The sequence below is a fragment of the Leopardus geoffroyi genome, chromosome C3 (genome assembly GCF_018350155.1).
Source record: "Leopardus geoffroyi isolate Oge1 chromosome C3, O.geoffroyi_Oge1_pat1.0, whole genome shotgun sequence".
Lineage (NCBI taxonomy): Eukaryota > Metazoa > Chordata > Mammalia > Carnivora > Felidae > Leopardus > Leopardus geoffroyi.
Genome location: NC_059338.1, coordinates 25771957 through 25794643, shown reverse-complemented (window position 1 = coordinate 25794643; position 22687 = coordinate 25771957). Strand labels below are relative to the sequence as shown.

The 22687-nt window shown below is 57.2% G+C and overlaps 1 protein-coding gene across 5 annotated transcripts; it reads right to left on the bottom strand.

Annotated features, from left to right (window-relative positions):
• Window positions 1–885: 885 nt before the first annotated feature.
• Window positions 886–8522, bottom strand: BLACAT1 (BLACAT1 overlapping LEMD1 locus). 5 transcript variants are annotated; one of them, XM_045456263.1, is made up of 3 exons: window positions 8349–8522; window positions 7172–7345; window positions 886–4047 (listed from the first exon to the last, which is right to left on the bottom strand). In XM_045456263.1, exon 3 carries the CDS (start codon window positions 4006–4008, stop codon window positions 3907–3909), a length of 102 nt encoding a protein of 33 aa, XP_045312219.1. In that variant the 5' UTR covers window positions 4009–4047; window positions 7172–7345; window positions 8349–8522; the 3' UTR covers window positions 886–3906. The 5 variants fall into 5 exon arrangements, 3 of the variants coding, with proteins under 3 accessions (XP_045312219.1, XP_045312217.1, XP_045312220.1); XM_045456261.1 differs by lacking the exon at window positions 7172–7345; XM_045456264.1 differs by lacking the exons at window positions 7172–7345; window positions 8349–8522 and adding an exon at window positions 4418–4623.
• Between the last annotated feature and the right edge of the window lie 14165 nt (window positions 8523–22687).

The following is a 22687-nucleotide window of genomic DNA, read 5'->3' as shown; positions in this document are numbered from 1 at the left end:
CTAGGCACATCTGATACAAAGTGCCCTTGTAACGGGTGCCTTCCTATGAGGTGGGGAGGAAATGAGTCTTCTTACCACCTTTTATAGAGTCCGGGAGAGAGGAGGCAAGTTACTGAGGTCAGGAGCCAGCCGTGGCGGAGCACTGGGAACCTGCGGGCGGCAACTCTCCATCCAACGACGGCCAGTCATCAGCCCATCCCACCACGGGCACATCCCAACCCACCGGAGAAATGCACATTCATTCTGCAGGCCGGGCAGATTGCAGCCTGACTTCCCCTTGCAGAAGGCAAGGTAGTGAGGTGGGGTCGCTCGAGCAGCTTGGAGACGGGCTCACCAGCAGCTGGGTAGAGGGGAGCCCATGGGTTACAGAGCCAGGGCCCCGAGCTGGTCCTCTGAGATCCCATCTGCCAGGGGTGGAGTGTGTGTGTGTAAGAGAATGTGCACAAAAGCGGCACCTGAGGTGGCCTAGACAGGCCCGGCTGCAGGAAGGAGGAGAGGCAGAACTGCTCGGGGCCCTGGGGGAGGGTTCGAGCGGAAGCTATGGGTGCCTTGGCTGTCCCTCTCACCTCCCCCGCCATTGCCTAGACCTGCCATACGGCTTCCACCTGCCCTCCCCACACGGAGCTGCAGACACGGAGCCCAGGAGACTACAACCCCTGTGCCTCCTCGGCCCTGAGCCCCACTGAGGCTCGACTGCCCAGGGCCACAGAGTCCTGGCCTCTGATGGGGGGTACTTAGAGGACGTTGGTGGGAGGAGACTGAGTCCCAGAAATAGGACATGATTAGCCTAAGATCACACTGTCATCAGTGTCTAAGCAGCAGGGCCGGAACCCAGGAGATCTGGTTCCCAGCTCAATGCCCTTTGCATCCACTGTGGTACTTCGCGCATATTTCAGTTAAATTATTGCTCTTTTTATTTGTTTCAAAAATAACAATCTCTGTATATATTTCTGTTGACTCCTGCGACATCCAAGAAGCCCTTCCCTGGGAGTGGAGAAGGAAATGATATTCTACAAAAATCAAATCAAATCAAATCAAATCAAAGACTTCAAGAAGCCCCTCGGGCTCCCTAGGGCCCGGCCCCAGACAACATTCGAGTCACAAGAACCTCATGCACCCCTCACGTTTCTTTATCCCCCATTCAACAGCCCGCAGCACAAGAGGGGAAAACCGAGGCCCAGGGAGGCCAGGGCCTCCCGCCCTCCAGCAAGGACTCAGTGCCACACAGCAAGAAGGAGAGGCCCGCCTCCTTCCAGGACCATCGACTCTTGTGTCCTCTTCTTCCACCCAGGAGTTCCCGTCCCCCTCCTCAAGGTAGAGTCTGGGAGAGAACTGTGGGGTGGAGGGAATTAGGAACGGGGAGGGCAAAATGGTCCAACCTGTCCCCTGGGGAGGAGCCTCAGGGCAGGGCAATAAACGGGGTGGCCAGACCTCGATGCCCCAAAAGCAACAGAAGGAAGAGAAGCCCGGACTGTGAGCCGGAGGCCTGGGGCGCACGGTCTGTGGACACGAGGGCTGCTTCTGCATTTTTGGATGAAACCTCTCCCCTGGGCTCACCCAGAGGCAGACGGGCAGGCACAGGTCTCCAGATCGGCTCCAGGCGCTGAGAGGGGCCAAGTCACCATTTCCCTGAGAAGGAGACCGAGGGAGGGACGGTGGGATGGGACGAGGGGTGGGTCTGGCTCAAAGCTGTTGCCGCCTCCTACTCAGCAAGGCATTTGCCCCCACCTTCACCCTGGATGAAAGAGGGGCCACGGGCTGCTGTCTGCAGGCACAGCTAGCCCTCCACTCAGACCAGTGATGCCCTGACCTTGGGACCTCTCCCATGCTCCCGTAGCAGGGGCTCCAGATATCCGGTATCCCTTTGGAGTCAAAGGAGTTCTCCCCGGGGGAAAGAAGCTCTCTGGACGGGCTTACTGCCAGACCCTTGCAGCGGACATCGCTGCCGAGCCCCGAGAGGTACACAGGGGCAAAACCCTCCTTCGCCACCTCTCCTGACCTTTCCTTCCCGGTGAGCCCATGTGGCCAGGACCTAACACCCAACACCTCTGAGGTTCCAGGGATACAATTTCATCCTCCACCGCAAGAGTGGCTTCTCTAGGCCTGCAGCCTCACAGGCCACCGCTAGGGACACACATGCCCTCCAGGCGGGCTCCCCTGCCGCCTGATCAAGGTACCCTTGAAAGCGTTTTCTGCCCGTCTCTGCCTCTTCCAAGGCCTCTACCCGTCCAAGAGGCCAAAGAACCGGGGAGCTTTTCCTCCGTCCCTTGTGACCCCACTGGCCTTTATTGCTGTTTCCTTGAGGGAAGGACTTCTGTTTATAGTTCTTTGGATATAAAAGGAACTAACAGATTGTACAGGTCTGGGGCTGGGTGCTAGGGGCAAAGGAGGTGGTTGGAGGATGGGAGGAGAGGGATCGTAAGCAGTGCTCTGGCTTCACAAAGATGACCTGTCTCCCACCAAATCTGCCAGAAGCTCAGGAAATGCCCCTGAGCATGGGGCATGAGCTGGACAGGCAAAGAAAAGCTGCGAGGACAGAATGTGCCTTTGCTTCTCCCAGGTTCCGGATGAACCAGCACAGGTGGTCTTCTGCCCTCCCTGACTGCCCAGAGAGGCACATTCCAAGGAAAAGGGCACACAGCCCCACCTTCAGTCCTGGGATCCTGACCTCCTCTCCCCAGCCCACCTGTTAACTGTCAGAAAGAATATTCTGTCCCCAGAGGCTGCCGGGCATCTGACTTTGTTCCTGGGCCGACCTTTTCTGTGCTGAAGGAGAGAGGGCAGACTTGCTAAAGCTACAGAATCTGCCCAAAGTGTCTCTGCCACTACCATTGCTGTCCGTGTGACCCTCTAGCACCCGAGAGGTTCGGGCACTGTGACCGAAGGGTAAGTTAGATCACATGGGAGGAGGGAGGAGGGAAGGAAGGAAGAAGGAAAGGGGGTTTTGTCTGCTTCTTACCGGCTGGAAATAGGCTGGGAGAGGGGGCTGAGACTGACCCTGGAAGACTGAGGTTAGTGGAGAGATTAGCGGGAAAAGGCAAGGCAGGTCCTAGAGGGTCCCTCTACCCCGTTTCCCCCAAAGGCACAACATGCAAGCCCTTCCCTCTCTATGGCTTCTGAGGACAGGAAGTAGAGGCAGGTGGGCGAGGCGAGGAGACAGGAGAATAAAGGGAGGACACGGCACAGTCCAGGAAGGGGGCCCCACAGTCTGGTCCTGGATGACAGTTCCCAAGAAGGGGAGTCAGGGCCTGGGAGACAGGCCCCCACATCTGTGCAGCTGCAAGGAGGCGTGACAGGGCTCAGAGGGTCTGCGAGGCCAGGCCTGGAGAGAAAGCTGCCTTCTGGAGTGCGGGAGAGGGAGGCGCCCAGGGGACACCGAGCTGGCCTCCTGCCATGAGGACGTTGCCTGCCTCTCACTGTCCCGACTCTGCCGTCCGACTCCCAACCTGGCTGCCCGCCTTGGTCCTGGCTCCACCTGGCCCAGGAGAACGCTGGGAGGGGACAGGAAAGGACCCTTCTCTCAGGGATGCTCCTCCGGAGAGGCTCCTGCCTCAAGTCCGGGGCTCCCAGGAGAGACTGCATCCTGGCTTTGGAGGGGGGCTCCTCTTACGCCGCCACTCGGCCTGGCCTGCCTGAGGCCTCCCCCGGCGTGGGGGCTGCTGGGAGGTCCAGTTTCCTATCCAGGAGCAGCGCTCCTAGCCCACCAAGGCGGTACATCCCTCAGCGGAAGAGTCACCCTGAGTGGAGGGCTTGGAGCCCTGAGGGCAGGAAAGAAGTTTCACTCCTGGGGCCGCCCCGAGGCTTCTTGGTCTCCCGGTCTCCAGAAGGCCAGGCGGTCCTTCCAGATGTGGGCGCGCCCTCAGGCCTGGAACCTGCTGGAGGCTGCAGAAGGGGCCCCGGTCCAGCTCACACGGCCGTTTCCCGCTGTCTGTGAACTTCCTCCTTCTTCCTCTTCATCTTGCAGAAGCCGTGGAGGCCACAGAAGCAGGCAAAAGTGAACTGGGGCATGCCCTGGGCCAGGCTGGGGGGATGCTCACCGGAGAAGATCTGCAGGGAGAGGCAGGGGAGGAAGAGGGGCAGGAGGAAGGGGAGAGAGAGAGAGAGAGAGAGAGAGAGAGATGCAAGCTGGGGTTAACATTCCCAGAGCCCTCCGGATCTGGCCAGCCACCACCACTCCCTGAGCCTGCCAGGCCCTGCCAAACCTCTCACACAGGTTGGGGGGGGGGGTGGGGGGGGGCTGGGACAGGCATCAAACAAACAGCCTCCGTGAAAAGTTCAGCATTTCCGGATCTCTGTGGAGCTGATGTCATTCCTCAAATCGGAGTCTGGGTGAGTCCTGGGTGGGGAAGAGGGAGCCCCAGCTACTGCTGCCTTTGTTCCTCTCCTGCCCGCTCTGCCTCACCTCACCACCACACACCTGTGGTTGGGGAACAGGAAGCAAGCCGGCCCAAAGGAAGCTCCGTGCCACCTGACCCGGGTTAGGGGTGGGGGCTTCCACTCGCTCCTCTAGGTCACACAGTCCAATGATCCAAATGCGGGACTTTGGGGGCGCCTGGGTGGCTCAGTCGGTTAAGCATCCGACTTCAGCTCAGGTCACCATCTCACGGTCCGTGAGTTCGAGCCCCGCGTCGGGCTCTGGGCTGATGGCGCCGAGCCTGGAGCCTGCTTCCGATTCTGTGTCTCCCTCTCTCTCTGCCCCTCCCCGTTCATGCTCTGTCTCTCTCTATCTCAAAAATAAATAAAAACGTTAAAAAACAAACAAACAAATGCGGGACATTGTGGGCCTGCATCCAACAGCCTTGACCTTGACACCTGGAACTGAGTCACTGGGTCCCCCCCCCTTTCCTCGCAGCCCCCATCTGCTTAATACCCTTCAGGAAACCTATAGAAAACAGAATGGACTTTCTTTGCTCAGAGCAGCACAAATCCCGGTCCTCCTCGTGCAGAGAACAGACAGCGGAGAATTCTTTTAGCCAACAGGCTATTTTATTGAGCAGCTATGCTGGGCAACGGGGTGGGGAGGTAGGTACATAAGGGTAAAGATATAGTTTCTTCCCTGGCAGGAAAGTAAGGCTGAGAGAGAGGCTGAGGCTGGGTTCGCCCCGGCTCGGCATGTTATCTCCACTCCCGGCTGACACGGTGCCCGGGCACCCAGCACTGGAGGCGGGCGCCCCTCTGGGAGCGGGGGCAGTCTGGCTAGGGCTGGGAACGGGCTTCAGGAGGTGGGTACCCGCTCTGCAGAGTCCTCCAGCTCGTTTCTCTGCCCTTCCTCTGCCCCTAGCCTGCCCCGGAGGGAACAGATGTATACTCAAGTCGGCCGAAGCAGAGCAGCTGGGCACCAAGAGAGCACTTTGCGTGGAGGTCAGGCTCCCATCCTAGGCCTGGTTTGGATCATTTTTCTCTTTAGAAAGAATTTGGGGGGCAGCCCAAATGCTGAGAGGAAGGAGGGAGGTGTGGGGCTATGCCGAAGTCAGGAATCAGGAAGCGTGAGGCATGTCCCCGGCCCGGCCCTGCATCGGGTGTCCCAGGTGACGGCTCTCTGGACAGTTCCACAGGTTTGGCCAACATTGCTCCTTTGGACAAGCTTCGCGTTTCCGCAGGCCGAGCAGAGGCCTCACCAAGGCTGGCAGGCCCTCACCAAGCACGGTGCCCACAGCGGAGCCGGGTCCCGTCAGGATTCTCCCCTCCCTTACCCTCCAAGTGTCCTGATAATACAGCTAATGACTGTAATTAATAGGTGCAGTGCATTTCCAATGGCCAGCTGGGTGGGCAGGAGGCCCAGCCTGAGTCAGCATGGGTAGGTAGACTGGCCATTTAATCACCCGATTTCCAGCATCCTCCACATACCCACTCTCCTGGAGTATATATAGAGAGCAGAGAGCAATCTCCAGGATATATATAGACAGAGCCGGGACGCAACTACCATATTTCTAGATCTATCTCCTGCAGCTATCTCTGGATCCCTCCCGTGACAAACCTAGAGAGACTGGGATCTAAACTGGGGCTTAGATGGCCTGGGCTCTATTCTTGGCTCTGACGCCGGCATGCTGTGTCACCCTGGCAAGTGGCTGTGCCTCTCTGGGCTTTCACTTCCTCATTTCGGTGTACCAAGGGGTTACCTAAAGGGCCAGAAGGGCACTAGAAATCCTGGTCTGATCAGGAAGACGGGAGGGAGAACAGTTGGGTTTCCTTGTAATCAGTAATTGTAATGCATCCACTTCCTTTGCTTAGGGGGATATATGTCAAGGGTACTATCAACACAGCATTTCCTCGATTACAGGAAAAAATACATGGGGAGAAATCAGTAGGCACAACAAAGCTGATCTGGGGAAGGAATTCGTAGTTAAAACAAGCCAGGCAAGTCGCTTTGACCATGACTCTCCCACCCCAAGCCTGGGTCCCGGCGCAGCTCAGGGTCTCTGGCCCCAAGGTGCATAGATCCTCTTTTCTCCCTACCATACTTCCCCTCCAACGTCTGCTCTTTCCAAAAAAAACAGTAAAGTGGGGGGTGCCTGGGTGGTTCAGTTGGTTAAGCATCCAACTCTTGACTTCCGCTCAGGTCACAATCTCACGGTTCGTGGGTCCGAGCCCAGAGTCAGGCTCTGCACTGAACAGTGTGGAGACCGCTGAGGATTCTCTCTCTCCCTCCCTCTCGGCCCCTCCCTTGCTTGTGCACACGCACGCGCGTGTTCTCTCTCTCTCTCTCTCTCTCAAAATAAGTAAATACACTTCAACAAAATCTTTTAGAAAACCCCAGCAAAGCATACCCCCTGAAGTGACTGTTCCTCCCCAAGGTCCTTTGGGAGAGATGAGAAAATCCTGCCTTTTTTGCTAACTGTAGGGAAGTTTGGGGCTAGAGGTTGGAGGAATCAGGACCTACACATCAGAGTTTCCAGAGGGTTGGATGAAGCCAATATATATATCTTTGATATATAAAGTGCTCTGATTGTCCTCTGCCTTCCCTACCAGGGCCCGACAAGGTCGTCTTCCCTGTAAGGAGTGGGACTCCAAGCCCTGAAAGCAGTCTGGGCTCTGTGCATGATACAGGTCCCTGGGCCGGTCCCCAAAGTGGGGAGCTGTGGAGTGGAGAACCCCTTCCCATTCCAGGGTTATCCCTCCTGCTCGGGGTCCCACTCAGCCTTCAGGATCCCTCTGCAATGCTGGCAGGTACCTGGGGAGCTGTCGGGGCTGTGCCTCCACGTCTCTCTCTGCTTTGCCCACACTGCCTTGATCCCTTCACACTTTGCAGAGTGTCTCAGCACCAACAGGAGGGCTTCCTGGAAAAGGTAGGTCCTGATGAACTTCCTCCTGCTCTGTCTACTTGAGGAGAAAGGGTTTTGAGGGTCTGAAATGGGCAGAGTGCAGAGTTTCAATGAACCAAGTGGAGCAGCGCCTGGAGGCAGCCCCTACTTTAACTGTGTTCGTGATGGAAACTTCCCCTCCCATCCTGCAGCTTCCCCTCCGGCCTCAGCTTCCATGCCTCTAGCCCAGGAGAGGCTAAGGGATAGAAAGATGGCCCCCATCAACTCAGCATAGGAAGGAAAGGAAGGTGGACACAGGACAGATCCCCCCGCTAACTCACAGTTGGCTGCATCTGACTGCAAGCTGGTGGCTTGGATGTATTCCCCATCCGCCTCTCTGGCCTTTGTCCCCAGCTCAGATCTGAGATGATCTGGGGTATGGAGGCGAGAAAGAGCCTCTGCTTGGCCAGCTCTGTGGGAGCCGAGCAGAGGTGTGAACCTACAGCTCATCATCCCCAACCACCAGGGGGTTCCCAGCCTTCCTGTTGACCCCTTCCCCTGTCCCTCAACCCTGCTTCTCCTCTCTATACCAGGCACCCTCCCGGGGGGGGGGGGGGCAGCCCTAGCACGTCCAGCCAAACTGGGGCAGTGGGTCAGAGACGGCTTGAACACGTTGGAGGGACCAAGAGAGAGAGGGTCCCAGAGCAAGCTAGACACTAGGGGAGGAGACAGCAACGGCTTCATGCTGGCAGACCAGGAACTCCTAAGTGCCTCGGATTTGGGCAATGTCCTCCACCAAAGTGGACGGCAGTGGGGGCTGGAAGGGTAGGGAGATATTTACAAGTGTTGGGACATGCCTGGCATCCTCTGCCAAACAAAAAAGAAGGGAGAGAGAGGTCTTCCCTCCCACCCCCCTCACCTCACCTCCCAAAGCAGAAGCAGAGTGGCCGCGGAGAAGGCGCCCCCCAGCCTCACTCTGCCCCACCCCCACCCCAGGTAAAGGGCAAAGGAGAAGTGACCCAGCGCGCCTCCAGAACAATGCTGAACCCCCGCCCCCTCCCCAGCGCCCCTTAGCACCGCGCCTCAGTAATTAAAATATGAATTCACCTTCCCTCCCCGAGCCATTCATCACTGCGAAGGAAAGCAGCTGCGGCTTAGGAGACCGGATTTGGGGGATTAGCTCGGGCGGTGGAGCAGACACACCAGGAGAAAGAATTAAAAAGGAAGGGGGTGAATTGGGTTTTCTCTCCCCACCTCCTCCCTCTCCCTCCTGCTGCCACCGAGCCTCACACCCCACCCCTTCCCCCAAAGCCTGGCCTCTGCAGGTTTCTGGGAACTGTAGTCCCCAAGACGTTGTTGATAAACAGGCAGGCCAGGGGTGGGTGGTGGCACAAACTACAGATCCCAGGACTTCTTCCCGGAGTTGGCAGAGGCGAAGCTGGGCACAGGCCTCCGGTCTGGGAGAAGCCCTCATTCTCCTTGGAGGTTAACTCCTTCTTGGCCTGCTTGAGACTGACTTCCAGCCTCTGGCTGACTGAACTCCTTGGAATCTGGAGCCAAGGTCCTCTCTGCCTTCGAGGGCTTCCGGGCCAGCCCCCCTCATTTCTCGCTTGCCCACCTATGGAGAAAGCGGGGACGCTCCTCCCACCTTTCCAAGACTACTAGGACAAACAGGCATTCACCGATGCTTCCGGGGGACTCAGGCGCCATGGGAGCTGGAAGGGTCAGGGCACTAACAGTCTTGACGTGTTTTTATGCCCTGGGCCTTCCAGGAGGCCCACCGCTTGGCAGAGGCTGGCCTATCTAAAGAGTCATCGGAAGCATGACCAGGGTCGTCAGCTTAACATTCAGCAGAAGCTGGGAACGCGGTGGTCCAGGCTATCAGTGCTAGAAGGTCTTCCAGAGGCCAATGGTCCGTGCTATCCCCTTCTAATGATGGGACAGAGATTTTTTCTCTCAATAGTCTGCGCTTAAAAGGAGCAGACTTTTAGCAGTGAAACTCCACTTCCACTAAAAACAGGGCAAATACAACCGGAGAGATTCACTTGAATCTGTGTTGTGAAGTGTGGGCCCACGCTCTCAAAGGGGGAGGGCTTATACTGGGGTAGCTCTGAGGACTGTGAAAAAGACTGAGGTTCAGAATATTTTTGGTTTCAGCTGTCTGCAGGCAGGGAACAGGATAGATGCAGCCCTCTGATCCGTGAATCCTCCAGGGAGAAAGGGCATGAGGCCAGCTTGCCTATTCAATGCAGTTTAACAATTATGTGAAACGTATAATTACATATCTCTGCCAGGCCTGCACCACTGGCAGTGGCCAAGAGGCAAAGAACAGAGACAAGCTGCAACCTTGTAACCCCAGAAGCACCCTAGGCCCAGGCCCAGGAAGGGTGGGCTTGCTCTGTGTCCCTGTTTGTGGCAACTTACTGCTTTTACCCCACCCGCCTTTTCTCCCAGCTCACAATTCATTCGACAAACGTGTACCCAGCAGCGGCTCCTCAGAGCCTTGCCTTGCTGGAGCTTTTCGGAGGTAAAATCTGGCATGGTCCCCTGTTCCCTTCCTCTAGGCCCAGCCCATTGCGGGGGACTCCCTGGCAAACCGTGCAACAGGATTCCTGTGAGGGACCCAGTTGCAGAGACAGGAAGGGGGCGCTGTTCCAACCTGACTTGCCCATTAGATCCCGAAGCTAAGGGGAGTAAGTCGGGTGCCTGGATGTCCTCGCACAGAGGAAGGAAGAGAGGATAGGCTCATTCGGAGCCAGGGGCAGCTGGATGAGGAGGGAGGTGGGGGAAGGTGGTAGCCACCTCTGATCTCTGGGCAAGAGGACCCAGAGGGAAAGTGAGAAAGCCTGGCCAGTCTCATCCCTGTTCCTTGCACCACCGAAGCTGGGGCGAGAGGGGAAGTGGCTTGGAGCAGCCCCAGCAAAAACCCAGCTGGCTTGGGCTTTCTCTTTGCTTCCCCTATTGTTTTGATTTTCTCCCCCTCTGCTGTTGCTGGAAAAGGAAAACCAGCGATGGACAAAGGATGGTTAGAGTTGGGCCACGGAGCCAGTTTGTGGACATGCATCCAGCACTTTCCAGCTTCCAGAGTGGTCTCCGATGCCAACTTGTTGGCTCTCCCCACATCCAGCACGATGTGGTAAGAATCCAGGTTCAAATCGCTGCCTCTGCCCCTTACTAGCCCTATGAACTTGGGCTCGTTTCTTGGCTCCCTTCTGCCTCAGATCTCCCAAAGTAAAATGGGATAATCATAGTACTTTGTTCTTAAGAGTGTTTCCAGGATTAAATGAGCACAGGTAAGACGGATAGAGTCTTGCCTGGCACAGAGCCAACACTAGGCGAATGCTGGCCAGGGAGATGAAGGGCTCCGAGACATTGTAAGTAACTTGTCTCCTGGTTCTCAACACCAACTACCGTACCCTCTGATTCTTTAGTGGTCTGTCTTAGACAGACTGGGGGGCTTGGAGGGGAGGCGAGGGTGCTTCCACGGCTGCTCCAGCCAGATTGCCCGCCGTATTTCCATCAGCTGGAGCCTTCCAGGAGGGCTGGGATGGAGTTAGGCAGATGCAGATCTGCATGGGAGTTAGGGGGTAGGACAGGAACGGGAGAGGGAGAATGGGCCTGGGGAGTCAGGCAAGGTGAGTGGCAGACGGTGCGGGATAGGGAGAGGAGGTACTGTTCACAGATCCGGGGAGAGGGTGACAAATGCCAGGATGGGGTAGCAGACCAGACTCCACGTCGCAGCCCACGGGGAGAGGCTGCCTTCCTAGTTTCATGCTACTGAACCTCCTCTCCCTGAGTGGCCAGCCTGAGTTCTCCCGTTTCAACCACTGAGAAGTCCCAAGATCTCTCTTACACAGAGAAGGCTGTGGATTCCGAGCTGACCACAGAGAAGTGAGCAAGGCCGAGAAGCACAGGCTGTCCTGGGGGCACCGAGTGAAGGCCGGAGGGCTGTGTGGTCCCATGCCCTTGACTCTAGCCCCCAAATCTCTGAGCATGAGCCAGTCCTCAACATGGCAAGGGGGTGGGGGGGGGGGGGAGGAAACCAACTTACAGACCTCAGCGCCCCCTGAATGTGTCTCCATCCTCAGAAGGAATCTCCCTCTGGAATCACCAGTTCAGCCTCTTTATTTCCGAGTGAGAGACCAGGCCCAGAGAGGGGAAGTGACTTGGTCCAGGTCACACAGCCTTGGCCCCAGACCCCAGGTTACCAGATCCCCTGCAGGCCCCATCCCCAAGTGGAAACCTCTCCTGGTGCCCCATTTGTGGCTGGCTCCCAGCCTGGTCCTGTGGGGAGGGAGGTGCAGATCTCAGAAGGAGCACGCCCCTCACTGTAGCCCATGGCTTTTAGCCCTACATGAATTAGAAACAGCAATCACATAGGAATGAAAAGCCATAGGCCACAGCAGAGCTGAGGGGGTCCAGCGGTGGGAATCTCAAAAGGATGCGGGGAGCTGGGGGCACCTGGGGAGCCCTCCCTCCTCTTCCCACCAACCCTTCCCACCCACACTGCCACCCTCGAGGTACTGGGCCCCCCAGGTTACATTCTCTCACCATCCCCCACCACCTGCCCTGGCCCCAGCATTAAAGCCTTCCCAGTAATGAGTTTCCAGTTCTGGCCCCACAAAGTCCCCACACAATGGGCCTCACTCCGGGATATGAGGAGGGGTAGCTTCCTGGCCATAAAGGACCTCCTCAAATTCCCTTAATTAGCCTCCAGCCCCCTGCTCCGGGTCCTTAACTACCCCCTCCCAGAGAGAGACAGTAAGGCCGGATCTTTTCAATGATACTGCAGCCAGTGCCCAGGGCCAGCCCCGTATTAGACTCTCTCCTTACAAAGCTTAACCCTTCCTAGTCCAACCACAGGAAGCAGAGAGGGCAAAGGAGGGTGTGGGTAAAGGAGAGCTAAGATGAAGGCCTGAGTGTGGGCTTTGGGGGCCCCCGGGAATGGAAGGCAAAGGAGAACCAGAGGTTCTATTCTTTAGAGGGGTGAACAAGTTTCTTGAGCACCCCCAAGGTGGGGGGCTGGCCCACACTGCCTCGAGTGGTCAGCGTGACTACAACTATACCTGTTCTCATGTGGTTTAGAGGAAAGCAGGGTCTTCTTTTCAGACCCACGTGGAGGCAGGAAAAGGGCTGGAACTTGAAATCCCCACCAGCTGAGGACCCATCCCTGGGTGATGCTGTGGGAGCGGGTGCTTGGTGCTCTCCCTCTCTCGTTGATAGGATATACACAGGCACGGCCGGGGCTCAGGGCAGAGCTGAGTGGAGGGGAACCAAGGTCTCAGGACCCTGGAAAAGACGTGCTATAAACATAAGGCCTGTCTCCTAATTCCCTCTCCCATGATGGGTCAGTTGTGGGCAAGCATCAGCCTCGGGGGACAGGAGTTCAGGGACTCCAGGTTTCAGGAAGCCTCAGGGGATTTCGGACCCCAAGGAGAAAATCAGAGGTCTTAGGCCCACATCAGGCCGTGTCCCTGCCAGGGAGCAGCTGGGTCCTTCGCCCCAGGGGCAGGCTCACTGTTCTCTTCAGGACTCCAGCTGGACCGACCTCCTTTAACTGGGCTTCCCACACTCCAGCAGCAACAGGGTGTGTGCGCACACTCACTCACACACGTCTTATCCAACCTACCGCCAAACAGCTGGACACCCTCCAACGTCCCTGAACTTCTGGTCACCCGCCCCAACCCCAGAAACCTCTCGTTCTCCCTTGCCTCCCTCTCCCGTGGGCCCCCACATCCCAGACTCAGGACCTGCAAAGAACCGCGGGGCTCCAAGCAGAATGCCCTCGGTCCCCTCCCAAGGGCCACTGGGGCCGGGGTCCAAGGGACGGCTCACCTGGCGGGCCCCCTGGCCCTGGCAGTCTCCCTGCCTTCCAGGCAGCCACTCACTCCTCCACTTACCCCCAGAAGCTCCACGCCCAGCGAGGGCAGGCCTCCTCCTTCTTCCCGCCCACCAGCCCGGGTCTGAGCGGTGCCCAACTCCACTTGACTCACTGAGAAGGCCTGGCTCGCCCCTCCCCCATCCCGGTGGCCGGTAGGGTGAGGGTGGGCTGGGCCAGCGGGGGAGGTCAGGTATTCCTTCAACCCTGACTTGGGCCTGGGTAACAAAGGTCTCATTGAGCCTCTGGCTGTCTGGTCGGTGAAGCACAAACCTCTTGTATCTACTCGCTTTTGATCTCACTCCCTCTGAACCAGCCATGTATTACTCACGTCCCCCTGCCGGGCTATTGGTGTGGAGGGGCTGTTCCTCCCCTCCCTTCCTCCCCATCTCCTTTCTCTCCTTCCTTCCCCTGCTGCTCCCCTCCAGCTTTTTTATGGTTCATTTTTTTGGCAGGAGACCTGAGGCGGCTCCCCAGAGGCCCCCTCTCCTGCCTCGCTGCCCCTCCCCATCTCTGAAGCCCCTGTTCCTCCCCTCGCTCACGCCCCCACCCTGTGTCCCTCCATACCCTGTACTCCCGCACTTGTTTGAAGGTCCACGCACCGGCTCAGATCTGGCCCCTCCACCCACCCTCACCTGGTTCTTCCCTCAGATTCCTGGCCCTGGGCCCCTGAAAGGCTCAGCGCCGCCAGCCCCAGCCCACCGACAGGCCCCAAGTAAGCCCCAGAAAGGGCGACGTCTCTCCAAGGTGTTTCTGGGGCCAGAAACCGGGGAGTGAGGGGAGAGAACACCCGTCTGGTCTTAGGCAATGGCCAGGCCAGATTTCCTTGGAATGTGGAAGAAGGGGAAGCAGGTCAGGTAGCCCAGCCTCCTCTGCTTCCTCCAATCCTGAGAATCTGGAGGCGAGAACCCTAAGTGAAAGGCGAGGACCCTAAGGATCCACCTCAAGCTGGGGCCACCCCCCCATTCCTGTCTCCTCTGGAGTCACCCCCCAAGCCTTCTGCAGCTCTGCTGGGGGGCTGAGAGCTAGGGCCCAGGCAGCCCACTGGCACATTCTCTCTCTGGCTTCCCCAGCCCTGTCCCCAGGGAGAGAGACAGTCACCTTTGAGGTCTGAGCTCTCCCCCAAAATGCCAGCAGATGCTAAGAATTCCCATGGTGGCCGGCTCCAGAGAGCTCTGCCAGCCCCCCTCCCCATGCCCACCACCTGCGGCCTCCTCCCCACCCCATCCTGGCCCTCAGGTACTCCCACTCAGCTGAGCTCAGAATTGGGGAAAGTTTCTCTTGCCCGGACAGAGGCCCCATTCTTCCTGCCGCTGGCTCTCATTGTCCCTCATGACTCCACACATTCTTGGGCCTCTAATGAGCAGCCAAGACAGCCACCTTCCCGCCCCGTGCTTGCAGCCTGGCCCTGCCACCTGCCCCTGGCAGGAGGTGGGGGAGGGGCAGGGGCGACCAGGAGAGAGTGCGAGGAGGAGGTGGGAGACCGAGGAGGAAGGAGCCAGAACTGGGAGAGACAGAGCAGGAAACGCTGACAGTGAAAGGGGCATGGAGTTGACAGCAGATGGAAACATAAGAGAAATCACAGAGGAGAAAGGGACAGGAACTGATACTTAATGGAGTGAAAAACTATGTCACGCATGCGCTAGGTCCCTGTTGCGTATAACCACTCAGTAATGTAAACACTATTCTTCCCATTTAGTACATGAGAAAACTGAGGCTTACAGAGGCAGGCAGGCGGGGAGGGTTGCTCTCAGAGAGGTATCCCTGGCCTCCTATAGTTCCCCTCAGGGTCTGTCTGCATGACTGGAGGGCAGAGACACTCCCCAGCCCCTGCTGTGTGCCCTCCCTCTCCAGTAGTAGCCCCTCCATTCCTACACACCTACGGGAGGACAGAGGGCCAGCTTGGATACTGAAGCCTCTTCCACTGGGGAACAGGCTGCAGCGACTCCCTTTTTAGGGGTCCCGCTATGCCCTTCGAGGGCACGCAGTCAACCTGAACCTCAGCCTAAGTCTGGTCACTGAGGTTGCAGATGGTTCCAGCTAAGGATGAGCCCGATGGGGGAGCACTCCTTTGCGAGGAGAGGAGTGGGGATGGGGCTAGCCAGCCATTCACCCTGCTGTCCATAGAAGAGAAAGCCACAGATGGAGGGAGTCAGGGGACCAGCCTGGGCTCAGCTCAAGAAAGGACTGAAGACCCAGAGCTACTCCAAAAGGAGCCAGCGGGCTCCCTGACCCCGGAAGAAGTCAAACACAAGGTGGTCAACCCCTTCTCAGACCCACAGCCAGGCGCACAGGAGGTGCCCAATAAATGGTCTACTAGTGTAGAAGGGATCTTTGCACCCGGAAGGAAGCTAGATAGAGCAAATCTAAGGTCCCATCCCACTTCAAGATTTCACGAGTCAGCATTGGAGCTGACATCTCCTCTCAGAGCTTCTCAGGCTTAGGTACCTTTTGGTGGGGGGGGGGGGGGTCGGTTGGAGCCCAGCAACTCTGCGTCTTTGCTCACAGGGGCAGGAAACCAGGATGTTAGGAAGATTCTGAATAGGAGAATCCTATTCCTTCCTACACCAATCTGAAGGAGATTAAACTGGAAATATATATCACATTATTCTAAGGATGTTGGCTGAACGATACAGGTATGCATTTGTTGAATGAATGAACACACAGATGCGTGAATGGCTGATGAGCTTAGAAACAAGGACAAGAGATGCAGGTTCTCCCATATTCCAGGCTTAGTGTGCCTGGAGCCCCGTCATGCCTGTACTCTCCGGGAGGAGGGTTCCTGTGCTGCTGCAGGTTGTGGGTGTGGGTGGCATCTGACTCCACTCGCCACGAGGAGGGAGGCGCTGCTGAAACTCCAGAGGAGCCTCAGGGATTCGGTTCTGCTACCTCTGCCCCAAACAGATGCCTAGACTTGGAGTTGTAATTAGGATGGACCAGTGGGTGTAGTCTCTGGCCCAGAACCGACCCAGGAGAAGAATAGTTCCAGATGGGTCTGCCAGTCTCCCGTGCGTGGTCCTCCAGACCTGAACCGGGCTAGCGGTGTGCTTGTACTGAAACAGGATGAGTGCCCTATTTCTGGACCCTTCAGTAGGGCTCCCCCAGGGCTCAAACTCCCACTGCTCCTGGCTCTATCTCTACTCCAGAGCGTAACCAGCTCGGATTCCCTCTTAGTGGCTGGCTCCACTGAGCAAGAAAGCACAGAGAGGTCAGGCATGAATTTTCCTTTTTCCCAAGGGTTTTCTAGAATTGTCTCAGGAGCCTCAGCTCTGAGCCCTCTCGGGCAAACAGAGGGAGCTCCAGGCCTGGCAGGGTCCCTGGGCTCTTAGGGAAGAAGGGAGAAGGGAGACCTCATGCTGTCTCAGGAAATCAAGGCAGAGAGAGACCAAGGGGAAGGAGCGTGCAAGAGTGTCTCTCCAGCCTTGACGCTTCCTGCCCCTGCATCTGATTTCTACTAAGCTCCAGGGCCGGGCTGTGGGAGGAAGAAGAACCCAGGAAAGTGCTTGTGTCACCAGAATCCAGCCTCCCCAAACACAGGACCCAGGCCACAGTTTTGCCTCTCAGAGCAGTTATGCTGTTAAAGAAAAATACAACGGGTCATTGGCAAACTCAATGCATTTCAACCTGAGCAGTTCATGAATTCCAAAATGTTCTGATGTTCTCCCCAGGCCCAATTCCTCCCCAACTCCTTTCCTCCACTGCCCCCCTAAACCCACATAGGGCAATGGCAGCCCAGCCTAAAGAATTACACAGCTGGGCTCTCCCAAGCCCTTCCAGAGTACCTCTCAGAGGAAGAGGCAGGCATAAATAAAGGGTGGGGAGAAGGTCCGTGGGGACGGCCGTTCATTTATCAAACGTGCCCTGGGCACAAATAATGGGACAGGCACTGTGCTAGGTACCAGGAGACAGCACTCAGGAAGTCAGCCACCAAGCAGGCAGTCCAGTGGGAAGACAGGCCCATAGGCATAGGATTGCATTCAGAGCAGTCACTGCCACCCTGATCCCTGTCTCCCCCACCACCCAGAGCCTTTATACCACCTCCTGGGGGTCACACTGAACTTGGTTCTCCCTATTTGAGGGTTCCTCCTTCCTCATAGTGCTTTTAGGAGTGGCCCAGCTGGATAGATATTCACTTCTTCGTGTGTGTGTGTGTGTGTGTGTGTGTGTGTGTGTGTGTGTGTGTAAGCGGAATCTTCCTCTTTCTCCTCTGCTAGGCCCCAGTAGGGTGATGGGAGCTGGAACTGAGTGACAGATAGAAACTATTCCCAGTCCCAAGCCTTAGCCTTGTCCTCCTGAAGGATGCAAGCAGGGGCTTCTTAAAGGACAATCAATTCAGAGCTCTGTGATATTAGGGCTCCCATCCCAGCCTCAGAGGGCTGAATTTCCCTCTGAAGTTAGCCCTTCTTTAAGGCTTAAGTCGGGCCAAGTTGTTCACCAGCAGAGAAAGGTACATTGAAAAATCACCAGGAGAGAGTAAAATCAGACCTGAAGAGGAATTTGTTAATGACCGTTGAGGGGAGGAGGGCAGGATACTATGCTTTCAAAGGGAGGCTGTGGAATGTCGGTCAGGAAGGGAGGGCTCTCCCTTGGGCACCCAGGCGCCCTCTCCTGACAGGTTTGGTAGAGCCGGGGGCTGGTGGCCAGCCCGGTTCCCTAGGGGCACCCTGTCATGGACCCTTTCTTAGGAAAGGGAGCAGCTATCCTCTCTACAAATGCCTCCCCCGCCCCCACCCAGACAAGGCTCCCGCTCCCTGGCGGGCCTCCAGCTTCAGCCCCTCTTAGATGTGCAAGGGCCCTAGGGTTGAGAAGGGAGGTGGGCAGAGGACCCAGGGCCAAGAGTTGGTGGTTTTTGCTCATAGAAATGGCTTCTCTCAGCCTCCCAGGCTGGGGTCTCCTGAAGACCACTGTCCCAGGGGCACCGGACACCTCGGCTTTTCCCTTTTTAGTGCTAAACAAATGCACAGGTGTCACAAAGTCCTGATCCCTGCCTCATTTATAGCCCCGTCCCCATCCAACCCCACACCATGGGGTGAAGGCAAGGGGGGAGGCACCCAAAGCCGGTTTCTCTCTAGCTCCCTCTCATACTCCCCCCCTCCCCCCCCCCCCCCCCCCCCCGCCTGAATCCTACCAGCTGCAAAAACCTTTATAAGGAACAAAGGCAATGGGGGCGGGGTGGGGGTCTTCCCTTTGGCGGACCTGGGGCTGCGGTTGACGCAGCCCGCAGCCGGTCGGCGCTGGCGCTGGCTTTCAGGTGAGTGCCTGAACCCGCATCCCGGAGTCCGCCCATGCCTCAAGGACCCCTCATCGCCCAGCCAAACCCCTCGGCGAAGAGGCAAGTCCTCCTCAGCTGCTCCCGGCCCTCAACCCGGCCGAGGGGGTCCCCGACTCGCAGCACTTTCTGCCTATTTGGTTTCGCTCAGTACTCACAGTTCGGATGCTAAGCCGTCTCCTCTCTCGCACTCACTTCCTTTGTCTCTTTCTCTCTCTCTCCCTCTCCAACCTCTCTCTCCCTCTCCAACCTCTCTCTCTCTCTCTCTCTCTCTCTCTCTCTTCCCTCCTTGTCTGATTCTCTGCTGTAGCTTCCAGTGGAGAAAAATAATTATTCTTCTCAATGGGTTCGCACGGGGCGCACGCACACACGCGCGCACGCGCGCGCGCGCACACACACACACACACACACACACAGACACACACACACCGCCGTGGTACCCAATCAATGCACAAATCTTCGGGGTCCCTTTAACCTCTGCGGATGACTCCGGGAGTTAATTATGAAGCATATTTCGGCGCAGCATAAATATGCATTAAGGTATGATATGACAACCGATGCGCTGAACTTCAGGGAACTGGCATTTAGACAGACTTCGTCTCGCCGCCACCCCCCCCCCCCCCCCCCCGCATAGCCCCAAGAGCCACCTCCACAGCCTCTCGGCCTCTCTCCCTCCCGGGGCTAGCAGTGGCCCCCGCGAGCTCCCACCCGGGTGGAAGCGGGCCGCGTAACCGCGTCGGCGCGGCACCGCTGGCCGGGAGACCCCCTCGTGCGCCCCCTGCGGTCGGGGCAGACCTTCAGCCGGCGACTCCCCTCCCCCCCCCCCCACCCACGCCCGCAGGCCCGGCCCGGGCCGCTGCGCTTCCCCGCCTCCCGCACGCTGCCCGTCTGTGAACAAACTCCGCGCTCAGTCCTTTGAGCAGCGGGCAAGAGCGGGACCGCTACCTGCCCGCACGCCCGAGTCCGGGGCTGAGCGCGAAGGACCCGGGACGCGGTTCAACTCGCGTTCAGGCCCAGCCGCCTCGCGTCTTCGGGTTCCGCCGCCCCCCGGGCCGGTCCCGACCCACACACACAGACACGCATTTGCACACGAGCGCGCACACACAGGCACGCACACGTATGTGCACACACAGGCACTCCCGCGCGCGCTCACGCCTGCACACACTCAGGGTTATAACAAAGGAAGAGGGGGCCAGCGCTGCCTTACTTTTCTCTCTCTTCTCCTCTCTTTTGCAGCCCCCCAGCCCCGGGCCGGCGTGCCCGGCCCACCCCGCCCTCCGCGCCAGTCCGACGGCAGCTGCGGCCGGCATTCCCCGGCAGCGCGTCGGGGCGGCAACTTCGCGCCCGGGCGCCCGCGCCTCGCAGCCCGGCGGGCGGGAGACAAAAGCTGCGGCGCCGCCGGAGGCCGCGCGGCCAAGGTGTGCTCGCTAATTGTCAGGAAATGTGTGTGTGCGCGCCGGGAGCCCGCAGGGGCGGGGAGGGGGCGGCGGCGGGAGGGGGAGAGGGGACGAGGAGACCCACCCCCCCACACACACACACCCCCCAGTCCCTGCCACTCGCCAGCGCCGGGCACCCGAACCGGGATTAGAGAATAAATTATCTGCTCTCTTCTCATTGGGCTGTGGCTGAGGACGCCGTCGGCGGCGCCGGGCTGGGAGCTCGCCCGGCTCTTTGCATTCACCGCACAGCTCCGGCTCGCCTCGCTTCGCGGGGGCCGAGAGCTCCGGGCCTTGGCTCCAGACACCAGAGGACACCGGCCGGCTGTCCGCGCCGCCCCTCCCCCGCTGCCCGCCTCAGCCTGACCCCTCTCCCCTCCCGAATCTGGTGCCTTGGGGACGTAGAGACCGAGGAAGAGAAGCCCAGAGGATGCAAATCTCAGAGTCCCTCCCACCCCTCTCTCGTTTCACCCCCTCTCCTAGGAGAAAGACGTGGGGGGGGGGGGTCACTGGGGTCGGACACCTGAGCCAAGCCCACCTCAGTCCCTGAGAGTTTTGGGAGCCCCCTGAGAGGATACCTCCCAGGACCAAGTCCCCCTCCTTGGGAGTCATCCCCTGCCCTCCACCCGGCTGTAACGACAAAGAGGAGACGGCACTCAGGTCTTTGCTTTCTCCTCCGTCCAGCCCCACGAGCTCCGGCAGAATCTTGTTCCCCACTTTCCTGAGCCTTTCCGTGGCCCACCTGGGAAGACAGGTCATTAACTGCAAAGGAAATGTGCTCTGGTTCAAAGCAGCTCCTTGCCAAGAATGCATTCATTCATTCATTCATTCAGCAACATGCAGGACCACCCCTGTGCTGTGACATGGGCTAGGCACCAGGAATACAAAGGGGAAAGATTCAGATGACACAGTCACGTCAAAATAAAATAAAATAACAACTGTGCAAGAGGTGCTATATCAATACACAGGCCACTTTGAACCCAGAGGCAGAAGTGACTAACTTCAGCCATTCATTCAACAAATAATTTAGCATGTCTTAAGTGCCAGGCTCTGTGCTGAGCCAGTGGGCTTGGTGCCCACCCCCCTGGAGCAGACAGTCTGGTGGACAAGATGGGCACTGGCTGGTGTGATATGAGCTAATCAGAGGCACGGGGGGAAAGGGCGAATAGCAGGGGCTCTTAATCTCCTCTGGGGAGCCCAGAAAGGCTTGTGTGAGAAAATGAGATCTAAGTCAAGCCCTAAAAGATGAAAAAGAGATAACTACGTGAAGATGGGATGGGGGGGGGGGGGCGGCGGAGGACAACGGAAGAGTTCTGGGCAGAAAGAACTTTCTAGAAAGGCCCTTGAGCTGCTGGTAACTGGCTCATTAGAAGGCAAGTAATCCGCCACCTTGCAGAGAAGGAGATGGGCCGGAGAAGAACTAGGAGAGCTGCCTGGATTAGTATTTACAGATATAACCCAGGGCAGACTTCTCCATGTCCCACAGCTTAATGTTCTGGAAGAGGCTCACTTGTATGCTGTTATGTCTCATTCTAGGCCAACCCCATAACCCACCGCCATTTTGCTTCTAGTCACTGTCTGTTGTAACCAGACCAACTCTGTGCCTTCTAAAGACAACATTAAAACCAAGAACAGAGACGAAGGCAGCCCTGCTTCAATGTATCACTTCTCAGAGGCTTGGACCACTATTTGCTCTGTCATTCAGTGATTCGGTGACCTGTGGCCCTCACATGGGGAAGCTGTCCTTAGAACTGGCCTCGACTCCTTTCCATGTGCTGAGATTGGATGCTTTCCAAGCAGTTCTGCATTTATAATCCCTAGATTCTCACAATAGCCCTGTGAGTTAAGTTTATCTCCAACAGACAGATGAGGAAACTGAGAGTCAGAAACGGAGTGGCCTGCCTGGTGCCACATACAGTTGCTGTGGCCAGACAGAGTTTATGGCTCCCCATCTTCTCTCCACCAGATTTTAGGTATTTGCCAGCCTCCTCTCCTCATTGGTGAGCCCCAGGAGGGTAGGGGTTCAGTGATCCCCTGTCTCTACGAGAATGTCTTCAGCACCGAGGACAGGGCCCTGCGCAGAGCCAACCTTGTGGAATGAGTGAACCTTGTGGAATGAGTGAACGAGTGACTGGGGTGGGGGCTGGGAGATGCTGATACAACCCACTGGGAACATGTTATAGCAGAAACTGCATGGGCTTTGGATTCACACATACTTCAGTTAGAATTGCCACTGTTACTAACACACTTAGACTTTCCGAGTCATGGTTCCCCTGTCTTCCAAATGGGATTCATAATACCCACCAAAGAAGGCTGCTGCGAAGATTAAGTGACGTTTGGTATATGCGGAATATCTGTGGAAAAATACACAAGACGTTGGTAACAGCAGTTACTTCTGGGAAGGGGATTCAAGTGGGTATGGCACAGGAATATACAGAGAAACCCACTTTTCATGATTTACCTCCAGCGGTTGTGATGTGTTACCATGTGCATGTTTTGCCTGAGTAATTAAAGTGAGCAATAAAATATTTTAATGAGATAATATGCGCAGCAACATAACAACAGCAATAAAAACGGCACTCTACACACATTTGTTGAACTGAACTGAGTTTTGCCATTTGAAACATCAGGAGGTACCTATGACTCTGGCCTGAAGGTTTGCACACTGCCCTGTCGGCAGGCGAAGGCAAAGATGTCTAACCAGGCGAGATATTTACCAACCCAGAAATGCTACAGTTCAAACCCTTAGTCACAGAGGGAAACAGCATCCCAGCAGGCTCATTATTCTATTGTGAATCCTGGGAAGTAACAGGAGTTGGAGGAGGATAGAGCAGGGGTGATGGGGAAGGAAAGCTGTGGGGTG